Source organism: Blennius ocellaris (genome assembly GCF_963422515.1).
Source record: "Blennius ocellaris genome assembly, chromosome: 2".
NCBI lineage: Eukaryota > Metazoa > Chordata > Actinopteri > Blenniiformes > Blenniidae > Blennius > Blennius ocellaris.
The window spans coordinates 16,846,622-16,862,744 of record NC_137651.1 but is presented as its reverse complement, the minus strand read 5'-3'; the positions used below and the strand labels follow the sequence as shown (position 1 = coordinate 16,862,744).

The 16,123-nt window shown below is 42.8% G+C and overlaps 1 protein-coding gene across 1 annotated transcript in view; it reads left to right on the top strand.

Moving 5' to 3' along the window:
• pid1 (phosphotyrosine interaction domain containing 1) overlaps positions 1 to 15,547 on the top strand; it is a 32,976-nt gene extending 17,429 nt beyond the window's left edge. The window contains exon 3 of the mRNA XM_080512551.1: positions 12,800 to 15,547. Within this exon, the coding sequence (XP_080368677.1) occupies positions 12,800 to 13,300 (501 nt within the window). The 3' untranslated portion in view covers positions 13,301 to 15,547. The remainder of the gene's footprint in view (positions 1 to 12,799) is intronic.
• Positions 15,548 to 16,123: the final 576 nt, after the last annotated feature.

The following is a 16,123-nucleotide window of genomic DNA, read 5'->3' as shown; positions in this document are numbered from 1 at the left end:
CTCAGAAATTCCTGTTCGAAAAGTAGTGTTTGGAAAAAGCATCCCCGTGACCCACCAGGTTTCTGCTGCTGCTTTTGGGAGCCTTCAATGATTCGCCCTCCACTTTGAACAAACTGAACTGAAGATTTACTGTTAAGCTCGAGACAAAATGTCTTTCCTTGGAGGCAAATAGATCTGCCGTGACCTCAGTGCCTTCACTGTCAGTGCCAGTATATAAAAAGATAACCCGCTTGTCCGAATATAATGTTTCACTTGCTGAATCACCAGTTGTATCTGTCTAAATGATGTTTGTGTTATTTGGCCAAGATAAACAGAGATGCAGTGCGAAAACACCATAATCTCAATGTTGAGCCTCTCAGTCCGTCTGTTGCCAGCTGTACTTCACTGGTGTTGGCAGAGAGGAATAGCGAAGCAGAGTAAAGGATGTGGACCAGATTCTTTATTATTGGCGGGTTTTGCTCCCCAAACTTTACACTTTGGATTCCCAAAACCTCCAGTCTGAGTTGCAATATAGATGGCAGTAGTTTCTAGATAGTGAGAAAGAAGTAGTTTGGAAGAATTAGTGTGAAAGGTGCTAATTGATATCTGGCCTGAAGACTATGTATCGCTGTTGTTTGTTGCTAACCATTAGCCCATGAGCTAATTAACCTAGCCACCATGGGCTAAAAAGGTGGGACTTCCGCTTTTGGTCCAGACCAAACAATGAGCTGTGGTTTTTGTTGTGTTTTGTTTTTACTTCCTCTCTGGTCAGTGTTTGTTTCTGCAGCTGTTGTAATTGTATTATTTTTTTCTAGGAGGTTTGATCCGCTCTCTTTTTCAGCTGGAACGCAAACCAAACCAAACCAAACCAAACCCGGAGTGAACTGAGTCCCGGACTATTCCAATGTGAACGTCCCCTCAATGTGGCCGTCAACTACAATGCTTATCTTCTGCTGTTATCTAAACTAATGCTGTGTAATCTGCCATTAAAACAGATTGGCCTCAGTTGATGGCTGTGGCTGAAGAACAAGGTTTCGACCTTCACAGCAGCACCTGACGGCCGTTTCACGATGCGCTCTTTATCCGAGAGAACCACTTTGCTCATTTATAGCAAGCTACACTTTGACAGAAAGTTGTTCAGAAACCATATTCATTTCTTCAGCAAGTTAATATCTTCTCAATGCCACTAAAATGTGTTCACACTCGTGTAACCGGCATTAAGGTGGAATGAAACTTTTTAAGTGGTGCGTAGTAAAGTCGTTGAAGTGCCACTCTGCAGGAACTGGAGTAGTGTGGGGCTCATGCACAGTACTTGCAAAACTTGTACATCATTTTGCACCAGCTTTGCATATTTGTTCAGGCGTGACCATAGTTTGTGGTCATAATTTGGCAACAAGTTCACTGCTGGGGGAAAATATATGTCTGGTCAGACCAATTTTATGTTGTGCAATGGTATGCTGAATGGTACATGTGCAAGCTCCCTTCATGTACACTGAGGTGCTCTTGGAGTTGAAACATCGAGCCTCCATCTCACGTCACAAACATGCAACCATACGCAGCACTTAAGAGAAGAAGAAAAAGACCTCATCCATTTTATGCATGCCATGACAAGCAAAGCCAGCTGTACTGTGCTGATTCAATACGTTTAGAGGAATGTTAACAACCTCCACAGGAATGCTGCTTCCCCAAGCTGTGGATTCCCACTGGGGGATCCAGACGTGGGGGTCTTCTGAGGGAGGACAGCCTTCATTTCTGACAGTGTGACGGCTGTGTGATGTTGGTGAGTGACTCAGGGCCTGTCCACACGAGAACGCCGTTTTACGTAAGCGCACGGTTTATGGCCGGTCATCCACACGGATGAAGAGCCCAAAAACAGGCTTTTTTAACACCGGTCCCAGTGTGGGGAAATTCTAAAATGCCGGCTCAGCTTTGAGGTGTGAACAGTCAAGACACACATCTGCAGAAAATAATGATGTCACCCCCACCCACCCCCACATCACCATGGTGACCTAATAACCATGAGGAGTTGGAACACAGACCTATATAATGCCAAGTTATATAGACGTCTTTGAGCAGGAGTCGACTTCTATAGTTCCATGTTTTCCATGTCTTCTTTTGTGTTTTTGGTGTATTTGGTGAGTCACAGTGCCCCTAAAGGTCTGGTATATATACTACATGCCTTTAGGCCTCGTGTTGAGCTGCATTCATAGTGACGTGTGGACAGAATAATTTTTTTTAAATGCCGGGGAGAAAAAAGATTGTTTCGGCTCATGTGGACACGGGCTGAGAGCTCGTTCTGGTGTGGAGGATTCTGATTGGGAATATTTAGGGCCAGTACAGGACAGATGTTAATATGAAGGCCTGTGGAAAAAGAAAATCTTTTTAACCAAGTTTACTTGGTTAAATCAATGACCTCAGCTCCACAATTACTTGAATCAACTTACTCATCTGCTTTCCTCCCAATGTAAGGCTCCATATAGGAGACAGTTACCGCAGTGTCATACCGAAACTAATTACTTGTGTCTGCTGATAACCGGGAGTTGGTAAAATAGCCCCTTCCTGATATCGCCTGATCCTGGTGTCTCATTTAAAGTCTCTGTGAGTTTATATTTTCATCTGACTATCACCATGTAATAAGCTTGTACCAATCTGTGTAATTGCTTGAACATGTGAAAACATCCGGAAGCAGTTTGTGGTGAACAGAAACTTTTCTGCTGTCCTCTTGACACTAACCTCTTCTGAATCCATCTTCTCTAAATTACCCGCTAGTCTCAGTGGAAGTTACAAGTTTCCTTTCTTCTGTTGATACAATCAGGTATTTTTCAGACTTTTGGCAGCCAGCATTGCATCACTGCTGCCAGATACAAATCTGAAATGTCTCCAAATAGCCAGCTATTATCTGGACTAAAGCAGTTGTAGTTTCCACACTCAGGTCTCATCTCTTGCCATTTGGAAAAGACTGAACAATCTCGAAGGAACAAAATACATGGGGTTGGGGGGGGGGGGGGTGAGGGTAGGGGTGGTAAATAGGCACAAGCTGGGTGTTTTGTCTGCACCACCTGTTTGCCCTTGTACCCATTTCTGGGAAAGTGCCCAACGAGTGGATGGCTGGCTGTTTGTCCCCCTCACAACACAGCCTGTTCCCAGACCTTATCCAGCAGGATCCACACTGCTTTCTTCAACAACCGCCTCCTTGTTTGTGTCTTTTTTTTTTTTTTCCCCTCTCCCCTCTTCCTGTCATTTCGGTCTTCTTTCCCCACGTTCCCAGAGCCTCTCCGTGGGGACAGGTATCTCTTCATTGACTCCTCCGTCTTCCTTTTCCCATACCTCCTCCTCTTCCTCTTCTCTTCTCATCCCTTCGGTTTTTGAGCTGATAGCCGAACCAGCTGTGGCTCCGGCAGGAGCAGCTGGCCCAGCTCTATAGCTTTGCCTGTGCACTAACTCTCACCGACACAGACAGACAATGCGAGGTGTGCGTGGGTCAACCAGGATGTTGGTTTCTCTTCCCACCGGCTCACTTGCTGGGCCGCGGATGTTTTTCCCCTGTCTCCCTCGGTGTATCCCTCGCTTTCTTCCGTCCTTACTTGCGTTCGCTTACTTTCTGTCAGCCGTTATCCCATCTGTTTCCCTTTCTTTTCGCACGCCTGCCTGTTTGTTCTCTGCCACTCCACAATTAACTTGTTTTGTTTTGTTGTTTTCCAATCTGGTGAGTCATCACAATTGTAAGAATGTGTTTTGCTCATTGGCACCTTGGACACAGAAGCCGTGGCCAGTGGTGGAGGAGTGCATCACACACTATATATGTTTTTTTGTTAAGAAAAAAAAATTAATTCTATGAGTAATAGAGGCTGAATGTGCAAAAACAACACAAATTTAACAACATTGCACAACATTTCTCAAGGTGACAATAAATGTATTGGAAGGGATTTTACTCAAATTGCCCTGGGATGTTTTCAAATCTGCTTATCACCCCCAAGAATGGATTTATGGCCTTAGTGTGGTCAGCAGTTAGAAGGAGTTAAGCAAGGAGGGGTGATGAATTCATAGGCAAGCTGTTTTAAAGGGGTTTTATGGGCATAAAATCATGAAAATGTGCACCAATAGCATATCTGGAAAAATTAGTTTTGTTCTACAGTAGTCGTCAGTGGGGGTGTAATTGTTCTGGGAACCCACAGTTCAGTTTAAACCTTATTATTAAAAAAACAACAGTTTTTTTTTCTATGTTTCTTTTTCCCTATTTCCTAGTATATTATATATTAAAAAAAGAAAAAATACATGATGGAAAACTAATAAGTACATACTAAAATTAATATTCTCTTGATTGAAACACTTGATAGACCTGAATGTTATGTCAAATTAAGATAAATTGAAATGATAAAATCAGCTATAGAAAAGACAGAAGCAGGCCTTTCTTACTCTACAAGGATCTACATATCCCACTTCTGTTTTCTACGTAAGTGGAAGTCTCTCACTAATTCACATTTGATAGTGGTTTTTTTTTTTTTTTTTGCCTTTACATCCTAATAAAGTTGAACCAAGATTCAGGAAGACAAAATACATGTCTAATCCAACGTCTGGTAAAGCAAGGTTTTCGTTCAGAGCTGTTACATTTTCTCTTCTGAATATAGCATCAACAAACTCTGGCTGGAATCGTGCAGGTTTTTTAAAATCTGAAAACTAATTTCTGTTGCTTCAACAATAAAGAATGGCACTTCAAAAGATGTGGAAAAATGCTGGCCGCATGCAAGTCTGCCGTTTCTGTTTTTCTCCACTGTTTTTATTTGAGGATTTCTGCTTTGACTGCAGTTAAATCACGAGGAAGAGTTTTTTCAGAGGTAAGCAAAAGTGGAAGTTAAGAATGGTTGACATTGCTCTGTTGCTGAAATGTGTTTTGTTGTTGTAGACGTTGCTCTGGTGATCAGCTCAACTCAAGAGTCTGAATGAATGAATGAATCTTTTTAACAACATGTATTAAATATGTAACTATTTGTACATACAAAAGAAAGAAAAAGTAAAAAAATAAAATAAACAGAGCCAATATATAACAAAATACCGCACATTGTTCGAAAAAGTCTCTTACAGTATATGGTTTGGTGAGATGAGCTTCAGTCAGTATCATGTTGTTTTTATTATACATTCTGGGATATAGGTCAGATACTAGAGATGCACCAAAATCGATTCTGCGCCAAGTGCTTGTGAGGAAGACTTTTACATAACTGGGGACTTGATGGAAACATTTCAAGCTCTCAATATACTTTCATTTCAAGTGTTCCAAAGTGATACAAACAATTGGAACTGAAAGATAGGTGTTGTCCCAAATGTAAAGATAGCCATGCTTGGTTAGCCTAATCTTCCTCAGGGTCATATGCCAAGTACAAAAATCATGTGGTATACAAAAGTAGCTGCTTTTGTACATGTTTTGTCTCACGGGGAACAACATCTTATAGTTGTTCTTATTGTCTTAAAGTACAAGAAAAGCAGAGCACAGCCCAAAACGCACTCCAGCTGTCTCTGTCCGTCATGTGACCTTTGGCTTGCAGGTGGTCGCGGGCCACCAATCGTCTCCATTTGTTAGAGTGAGTGAAAGAACAGAAGAGGACAATGCCAGCCATAAAACAAGAGTCACTAATAGTGACCACATGTCTCACCACACATGCAAATGTTTAACTAAGCTCCTCCTCTCTCTTTCTCTCTCTCTCTCGCTCTCTCTCTCTCTCTTTGAATGCACAGCTTTGACATGAGCTCGGTGCTCGTACCTTGTTTTTTCCTCTCCATTCCTCTGTTTTTCTTCTAATGTCAGCTTTTTTTGTTGTTGTTGTTGCTGTTGCATTCCTTCGTCGCAGCCCTCAAGGCCGGCCTTTATTTCTCTCTGCGTAGCACTTCACTTGAGTCGTTGTTTTCTGCCCGATGGTATACAAAGGTTCACAGTTGGCCATACATGGGAATGTGAACGGTAAAAAGGGGAAGTGAGGATAGAGGGAAGGTGGGGGAAAAATAAAGAGGGAGAAACATGATGGAAGTTTCGGGGGGGGGGGAACAGGTGAAGGAAAGAGGAGTGAGTTGATGGAAGGAAAGACAGGAGTTGAGGAGAAACACATGGAAAGTTGAATCGACGGGAGGAGGAGGAGGAGGAGGAGGAGGAGGGGGACTCTGCGGAGCTCTGGAATGATTTAAGCTGCACGCTGGATTTGCCAGCGCTTGAGACGACTGGCGAGCAGGCTGCCAGAGAGCGGAGGACAGCAGATGTGCTCTGGTCCGGGACTGATTGATGGATTGACGTGTCCACAGCCTGATGTGTAGGTATCTCAAGCAGGAGCGTTTTCATGTGGTTCACAACACTGATAAAGTCCCTGGACAGACGCTTTGTACTTTGACGATACTGAAAGGGCCGTCAGTGAGTCCAACCTGAGTCACGTCTTCTTTCCGCTTATAGAGTTTATTGATCAGTTGAGTCCCACACACACACACACACACACACACACACACACACTGTAGCTGTTAAAAGTCACTCACTCGCGTGTCTTCCAAGCACACAGTTTGTCTGCGTAACCACTTGTCCTTGATTTAGCATTTGAGCACGACCGCTGCTTAGAGGCTTCATATTTCAGCCAGGCATTCAGATAGTGTTAAAAATGTCTGCTTTCGATTTTAATATGATCATTCAGATCCCTCTCTGGTTTCTTTTAGTCTCCGTAAGTATAATTTTTCTTAATATTTGCCTGCAAACCAAAGTAAATTAGGTTTTTCTTCCATGAGGGGATTTGGCTTCCAGCCTGAAGAAGTCTGAAGTTCTCCCTAACAAATTACTTGACATGTTTCCGCGACATGATTCTTGGTATCGTTCGGAACGACAGCAGCCCAGACTGAACGAATTCTGAAGTAGGTGCTCTCTTTTAGTTTATTCAGCCATCAAAAATGTGCTCTCTTTAGGCCGCCTCTGTCAACTTTGAACACGATGAAGAGATGCACAAAGACATTTTGTGAAGGAGCAACCTGGTAACACAACTCTTTCACCTCTTCTTACCTGGATGGCAATAACAGCTCAGTTTATCGTAGATTTGCTTGTTGACTAGACTCTGGGAGTAACTTGTTTTTCTATAACAAACGTGATAAAAACTTCATGTCCCGAGAGTGCTAAATAACTTTAGGTTTGTTTGTTTTTTTTGGTTTATTTTAATTTGATTAATTTTGTTTAAGCTGAGATTTACAACAAATATATTTTAACTGCTACAATGTGAAGAAATACTGCTGTTAAAAAAAAGCACCTATTTGTTTACAGTGTTAGCAAACCAGATGTTAAGTGCACTTTTTTTTTCATATAGCAGTACTTTTAACAGATAAGCTAGCAATACAGCACTTTTGAATTTATTATGACAATGAGCTTAATCGCAATGAAAGTCACGTGATTAACCGCAATTAAAAACATTGAATCATTGTCCAGCACTAATTTAAACATATGAAGCACCACTTTTGTAATAATTACTTTCAAGAAGTTAATATTTGAGTAGAGCTCTTATTGAGTCTCACTGTAGTTCAGGGACTATTACTGCTTTTACACCGACTTGTATTAGATCCATCCATTGTGTGACAAACGAGTTTGAAAAATATTACCAGATGCGAGACAAAACTCTGACGTCTATTCATGTTTGAGTACTTTTCTAAGGTTTTATTTAATGTCCTAATGATGTTATGGGAACTGAGTTTCTCCAACATTTGAGGTGACAGGATTAGTCGTTGGTTATAGATGTGTGTATTTTAATGGCACTCGCCTCGTTGCTCCAGTACTGCATGTCCACACAGCTGTACCTCATAGTAAATGTCTTGTCGGCTCCAGAGGGCACAATTATCTGGTTTGCGACCATTTTTGTAGTGGTTGTATTTCTGCCTACTGTGACGATATTTTGGCATCGTGGCCAAACGTGGTCTCTCAGTGTGAAGCATTTGACTGTTGGCTTTTGCTGAATCTGGCGACTCCGCCGTAATTCCGCAAAACATCACATTAAAGACACAATAGTCTTGAGTTACAGCTTTCGTTTGTTCTTTTTTTTGTCGGTTTTCCTGCCTTCCCAAAGTAACTTGGGCCATATTCAGCCTATATCTCTTTACTAATAAAAACATAACCTGTTAACTTTTTAGTCAGCCCATTGCCATCAAACCTGATTAAGCCTACATTCAGTTTCACATTCGGTCTCTGTGCTCTTCAAGGAAATGCACAAACGTTCAGTTTGCCCCCCTACAGATGCTAAATTCACCTACAGACTACATTTTAACCCCAGGCGTAAATGGGCTCAGTGTCGTCTGAGGAAAAAAAGCTCAGTATTCTTGAAATGGGCGATTCATGTGCTGCAAACCAGAAAATCATGCACATCCAGAGTTTTACCAGTGGATTTGTTTTTTATGAACACTGCTTTATTGAGCTGCATTTTTTCCTCTTATTTCTTTCTATCCCCCATCTCTCTGCTGGAGCAATGCAACAATTTCCTCTTCAGCTGCATGTTTGATTTAGACTTTGAAGAAACAAACAGGAGTGTTTGCTTAGTCTGGTGACCTCTTCTCCTCACACACTCTTCACTTATCTTCCTTTCCACCTCACATGCACACTTATCTGTCTTGCACTGGTTTATCCCATCTGTAAATATTTCTTGGGAGTATGAATTCCAGTTTTTGACAAAGAAGTCGCTGCTTTGATGATGCAGTGGTCTTTAACTAAATGCTACACTTTTGATCTCTGCTTAGCTCTCTCTCTCTTTTCCCCCTCTTTAAGATCCCAGAGGAATAACGAGCTGAAGTCTTTCTCTTTTCTCACATCTCTGTGAAGTCTGAAATCATCTAATTGCACACACCACAGTGTGTTGTCTTGGTTATGGCAAAATCAAAATTTCTCCACAAAGAAAAAAGCCAACAAGAGCCTGAATTCTTCCCTTTCACTTTTAATATTATGATGCGGCTGCTCCTCACCACCTCTCTTGGCTCTTCAGACCACACTGTGACATTAACTAGATTACTTCCTAATTTTCTGAAGCATCAGCAGACCTGTGCCAGCAAATCAGACATATGTAGTTCAAAAGAAAACATTAAATGTCTTTCTTATGCCTTGGCTCATCATTAAAGCCGGCCATGCAGCCAGTCTCCGTTTAACAAGGAAGCAGGCAATCAGGACAAACAAGCCTACTTTAAACAAGTAACTCAATATCCAAATAGGAGACACAGACAAAAGAAGCCTGTAATAACACTTTATTGCTGTTTGACGCACAGACAGCACACTTTGGATACTTGATGAATCTTGGCTCGGTTTGTTGGCTGGCTGAGTGACAGAGCGCCTTTTGGCTGCTGAAGGGTGTCAGTGTGGTCGGCTTTCAAAACCGCCCTGCAGACCTGTGGTACTCAGCTGAATGATGGATCCGGCGCAAAGGCTTCATGTCCCACCCCGTGGTCGCCGCTAATGAAAGCCAGGCGTGAAGAAGCAGCTGCTTTCACTGCCTGAGAATCAGTGTTCTATTGTGTACCAATGTATCTCAGGGAGTAATCCACCATTGTGATTATTCCTTGCTATAATTTAGCTGGGTTGTTCTACCTTTAGAGGACAGTGTATTGCAACAGTTAACCTTGGACTAGGGATACAGGACTCCTTTTGTCTTACTCTGTTATAGAAATGCTCATATTTGAAATGCAATATGAGTCAATGTCTGCTTGGACAAACGTGGCTCATTTGGCAGGCTCAGGTTGGCAGTTTGATTCCCATTTCTCCAAGACATGGAGCTACAAGTTGCTTGTAATGGTGTGCATGGAGCCACCTTTATCATTGATGGGAATGACTGTGTATACATTTCATAATGGACAGTATGCTGAGGCAGTTGAAGTAGTAAAAACACAATATGTAAGTAAAATCCATTTACGTTAACTAATTTCTAATATGTTGATGATTATTGTTTGTAATTCATCTGTTATTGGGCTGTCATAATAAGAGCAGACAAAGATTATATTATAATCCACTGTGAAGAATAAAACTTTCTGTTTGTGATGAGTGTGAAACAAGTATTGGCAGTTATCGGCCCAAATCCAACAGCTTTTCATGAGTGTTAATCCAATACAGAGGTGCTTCAGAGGTGTGTTTAGAAAGAGCACGGTGAGCAGGTCTTTGATTCAGGAGTGTGTGTGTGTGTGTGTGTGTGTGTGTGTGTGTGTGCGTGTGCGTGTGCGTGTGCGTGTGCGTGTGCGTGTGCGTGTGCGTGTGCGTGTGCGTGCGCGTGTGCGTGCGCGTGCGCGCGTGCGCGTCACTGAATTGCTCAACGTAATATTTCTTTCTTCGATATATAATGGGGTTTAACCAAACATGGTTCCTCCTGCTTCAGCTTTACCATTTTTGCACGTCATTATTAAATGTTACACCTGCCCTACATAAGAGACGCTGAGCGAATGCCAGCTTGCTTCCGATGCTGACGCTCATTGGTCCCATTCAGTCACTGTCATAACAGAGAATGAGGGTCGGTGGAATGCCAGTTGCAGACTAAACAAAACTAATGACAGCCAGTTCATGTGATGACCAAAACATTGTTTGTGCTTATTTCTATTGTCTTGTCAACTCCATGGCAAACTGGCTCTTATAAACTATTTTCCTGTGAGACTGAGAAAAATGTGAGAAATAAACTAGTCATATGCTCTGTGGGGGTAGCAGTTGGAAAGATTGCCCCAGAGTGAGAATATCCCCAGTTCTTATGGTGTGGCGTTTGCATGTTCCCCCTGTGTGTGCATGGGTTTCCTGCAGGTGCTCCGTATTACCCGCAACAGCCCAAACGGCCATGTGCGAGGTCATGTCTGTGCAGCCACATGCATGGATCCGCCTCCTTTTTTGCCTCCTTCTTGAAGAATTTACATCTCAGTCTGGTTCTACTCAAGGCATTGCACATAGGCCACATGTTTTGTAAATGTTGACTGAAGAGATACACATCTTTCCATCACATTACCATGTATGATTGCACTTGTGTTATCTGCAGCCATGAGTCAAATCCATGCTGCATGGAGACCGGTCTTAATGAACTCTTACGAGTTCAGAGTATTCCCCTGCCACTGAATAAACACAGACAGAAGTGAAAAATCTTTGAGTGTTTGACTCGTAGCAGGCTCCTCCTCTGTGTATTTGTATAAAGCCATAAAGAACAGCATGTAGAGAAGAGCACAAGTCAGCCATTATTCCCAGGCCACACTCCCCGGCTTTGTCCCCCCCTCTCTCTCCTTATCCCACGCCGTCTCATCAGTCTATCATTCTCTTGGTATGTGGTGTCAAAACTACGGTATTCTTTTTGTTATTGTTTTCGCCATAACTCAACATGGTGTCTTTTTCTTATTGAGAGACTTACAGCACGGAAAATTAGAACCAACTTCTCACCGGTTGGTTGGTTCTTATCAAAACATACAGTACCCTTCTGCACAAGGAAATATTCAAATAACATCCCATCTTCCTCCTAAATGTGGACACCAACCACTGAATTGATTAAATGTTTCCCATTGATGTCAGTACGTTTGAAGTACTTTAAGATTAAATTTTATTATGACTAGACTGATGCTCTAAAACAGGAGTGTTAAACACAATTTTAGTTCAGGGGCCACATACAGCCCAATTTCATCCTTAGCAGGCCTCTTAAGAAATTAGTTTAAAAATAAAAATTTTCTTTGAATTTTTTACAATTTGCTTGGTGGTTTTGGTTGCCAGGTTGGAGCACTTTGCAGGCTGATTTTGGCCCACGGGCCCTATGTTTGATCCCCCTGCTTTAAATATTATTAAAAGGCTTGAAAACATTGACATAGCTCTGATACAGATCATATCAATAACTCAAACTAAATCAAAAGTGAATCAGTCTCAGTTAAATTACTTGCTCAACTTGTGTTGTTCATGTCACCTGAGTTATCCAGTAAACGATCGCATGGCTGCATCAAAATTAAATTGAGTTGTCAATGTCTTTTTTTATAATCCTGAAAGCAAGAACATTCTCTGAGAGTACAATCATTCCGAAGACTATAAGCTCTTACCAAATATGTTGAATTCTCAGTTTCAGCAGTATATAAACCTATCAGGAAGTTTCACAACCATGAAACAGCTTTTTGATGTGGCGCCTGTGAAGTTCAAATCAAATTGAGGGGAAAAGACAGACATCTTAAGAGCTTCAGGCTGAGCTGGAACAATCTGGAGCAATGCTTTCTGTCAGAACCATACACCAACAAACACAAAATAATTAGTGTTCTGTGGAAAAAAGTCAAAGAGTACACCAGTAATGACAGAAAGGCAAAGAAGGCGAGACTGAGGTTTGTGAAACCTGTCATAAAAAAAAAGCCAGTCTCTCTGGGATAATGATGTATGTAGCAGTGAAACTAAAGTAGAGCTCTTTGGGAACACAGTGAATCCGTCTGTTTACAGTTGGCAAAATTATGCCTATAAGGAAAAGTACAGCCTGCCTGCTTGAAACTGGGTGGAGCTTCTGTAATGGTGAGGGGATGCTTGGCTGCCTCGGGTACTGGGAAATACCAAAACATGAAGTGAATGATGAGTTTGAAGACTCAGTGTTGGGATGGAAGTTGTGCCTTTGGGCAGGCCAAAGCACACATCCAGCAGCCCCAATGGCTGTGCCAAAAGGAAAAGTTGGATAGATGGTATTAAACAAGTAAGAGGCATTTAGGAGGTGTCGATGCTGTCACATCCATTATTATTGAAGAGCTCCAATAAGTTCGAGTTGAGCAATCCATGTTTGCAACGCTTACTTCAGAAATAGAAAATGTTGAGGAGTCAACCCTCATTGTTTTTTTCCGTTTGTCTTATTTGCTGCAGGTGGCCTATCTGGGCAAGGTGACCATCTCTGGAACCCAGTTCCTGTCTGGCTGCACAGAATCGGCTGTGGTGGGGCTGGTGGAGCGTCGAGCACAGGCCCAGCAGCAGGGCACCTGCCCCGCTGGCAATTCATTGCTGGAGATCCGGCCCTTCCAAGTACGCCTTCACCACCTGGATGAGCGTGGCGAGGCGTCGGTAACCATGGACACCTACCAAGTGGCGCGCATTGCCTACTGCACAGCCGACCACAGCGTCAGGCCCAACATATTTGCCTGGATCTACCGGGAGATCAACGACGACCTGTCCTTTCAGATGGACTGCCACGCGGTGGAGTGCGAAAACAAGCTTGAGGCCAAAAAGCTGGCGCACTCGATGATGGAGGCTTTCCGCAAGACTTTCCACAGCATGCGTAGCGACGGGCGCATCCACAAGAGCGGGTCAACAGACGACTTTACCGAGGACTCGTCCACCCCCGAAGACTTGACTCCAGACGATGGTTGAACTGGAACTCACTCCCAACTCCTGATCCCCCATGCTGACAAAGCGAGGGGTGACTGGAAGGATGGACAGATTACCTGCTCTCTCTCTCTTTCCCTCTCCCTCCCTCTTTCATCCTCCCCTATCTCTTTCTGCTGTCAATTTGGAACAAAATTAACCAACCACGTGAAACACTGCACCCAGGGTAATGAAGTAGTTTTCAAATACTGTAGAGAAGGAAGATTAAACAAAGTTACAGTTGTATCCAGAGATAGCTCAGTTCTGCCACGTTGAGTAAGTGACCCTCAAAGACCCACAGTGGGTTTTACACTCGGTCTGTAATCACCCTCAAGAGATTCACCCGGCATTTTTATTTTCAACCACTGTCACTCCTGCACCTATCAGATGAGCTGTTAGGAGTTTCTCTGCCTTTTCATTTAGAAAGCAAACCAAACACACGTTAGCCTTTGTTCTTCTAAACCCAACTCTTAGCACCCTGTTGCTACTCTTGCCATGTAAAGGACCCAGCAGAAATATGCTTGAGACCTGCTTCGGGTCCTGACTCAGAGTTTATGAGACTGTTGGAGCACATAAATTCTATAATTGCTTAACTATGTGGATCTCTGTTACAATGCCTTTGACCCTGGTAAAGCAAATGAGGACGTGACTGTAAAGCTAAGCCTTTAAGCACTTCTCATATCTTCACTACGGTACCTTCGTCCGACCCCGCAAAATTTCCCACCGAACACGGCTGGTACAAATTGAGCCAATGTAGGTGCTACCCCCGTCAGCATTTAATGGGTACTCAAAGTTTCCGAGTACAAAGAAAGCACCCGAGAGAGTGTAGGTGCTGTTACATTGTAGAAGTTCTCACTGGGCTAATAGCCTGGGCCTGTCTGAGACACCTAAATCATCCACAATCATCTTACTTCTGTTTTGAGTATACCAAAATCCAGACCACCTTCGGTCTATCAGATTATGTGCCTCACTTTTCCTCTCACATTAGTTTTTGTCTCGTATCCAGGTCCCAGAGAGTGTGTGTGTGCGTGTGTGTGTGTGTGGCCATGTGTGCTTGCCAAACCTTCATGTTGATTCTGTGTGTTTAGATGAAACGCTTACTTCTGTACTGTGTGTAAATGGATATACATGTGAGTGCGTGCGTGTGCAGAAGAGAAAAGTTAAGAGGGGAAAATTACGGTGGACTTCTCATTGCCCCAAAGCATCCTTTTTCGATGACGGCGGCGGCATTTTTAAAATCAGACATGGTACTGTGATTATTTGCCACGTTTTCTTACTTTTATCTCGTACAAACGGAAAAAGAGGAGAGTCTGAATGTGCCAGTCGCTGAGGTCGTAGGAGCCTAAAAATCACAGCCATCCGGAAAATAGCACCTCCTGACCTCTGCTGAATGTATGAGCCCAACATACTGTGAGCACCTTACAGCATCTCCGGTCGCTTCAGTCTCCCACAATCTCCTCATGCTAGCGCGCCACACAAGCTCCGCGGGAGCCGCTCGGCCCCAGAGGCAGCGGACCGGTGACCGGTTTGCTCTGTGCCCCATATTGCCTCACCAAGTGACTGAGGCTCCATTTTTAAGGGGAAAATAAAGCCTTTCCTCTTTTCTAACTGGACAAACGTGAACAGACTGAACACCATCAGTGGAAATGGTCATCAGGCCAAGACTCTTAATGAAATGAATGATGAACGAGTGACTGTGGTCAACACACACGCAGATATAAAAAAAAACACACAAAAAAAAAAACTTCATACAACTATACATATGTACACACACATTGTATTTGAATTTCGCTCAATACGCTCATGTAAATACAAAATGTATCACTTTCCAAATATTACAGCATAAATGTTGATAGCTATTTTAAATAAAATAAAATATTGAGAACCATCATACCATACATAAACAGTGTTATAAAGCCTACTGTGAATAATAAGTGGAGAACCTGATAGCGGTGACTGAGTGTGTGTGTGTGTGTGTGTGTGTGTGTGCGTGTGCGTGTATGTGTGTGTGTGTGTGTGTGCGTGCGTGTGCCAGTGCGCCGCAGTGTCTGTTTGGAGACTGGATGTCGTTTGGAGTGGTGTGTATGGCCGGGCCAGGGAGAATGTTTATAAAGCTGTAGATTTCTGTGCCATGTCTGTCTGAAAGCTCAGACACGCTTTAAATGTTCCGGGGGGAAAAAATGTTACCTTAAGTGTTTTCTATACAGTGTTTGCAAAGATCAAAAAAGCAGTTGCATATAAAGTATTTACCAAGACCAAGTGTTTGGCAGTGTGTTCTGTTTTGTCTCAAAATCCACATCACATTTCTCCACTTTCCTACTTTCATCCACAGTCACCAAAAAGACGGATTTTATTCTTCAAACACGGCTGGATTTGAACCTAATGGATTCCCTGCTGCGGCTGCGTGTGGGAGGATAAATACAAGGCCTGTTCAGTTTGGGAACAAACAGAACGGGTAACCAGATGATGTTCTGACAATGTGCCAGGACAGATGTAAAGCATAACCACACTGCCGGCTTGTCTTCTATATACATGTATATATACATACATATACATATGTAGCTGCACTGTGGAATGAGGTTTTTTATTAAAAAATTTAAAAAAAAACACTGATATTATAAGAACCATCCTCCAAACTATGGAACGGTTGGAGCGTCTCATGCCATTCGTTCACTCCTCCATGTGTGTGGTAAGAAATACCAGCTCATCTACGTAACTTTACGGTATTTCCAAATGTGTTCCAGGTTGAAGTGTGATACGGGCCCAGCTCTGTCTATCTTCTGAAGGAGCTTCTGCTCCTCCATTCCTCACATTCCTCTGACTTCCTCA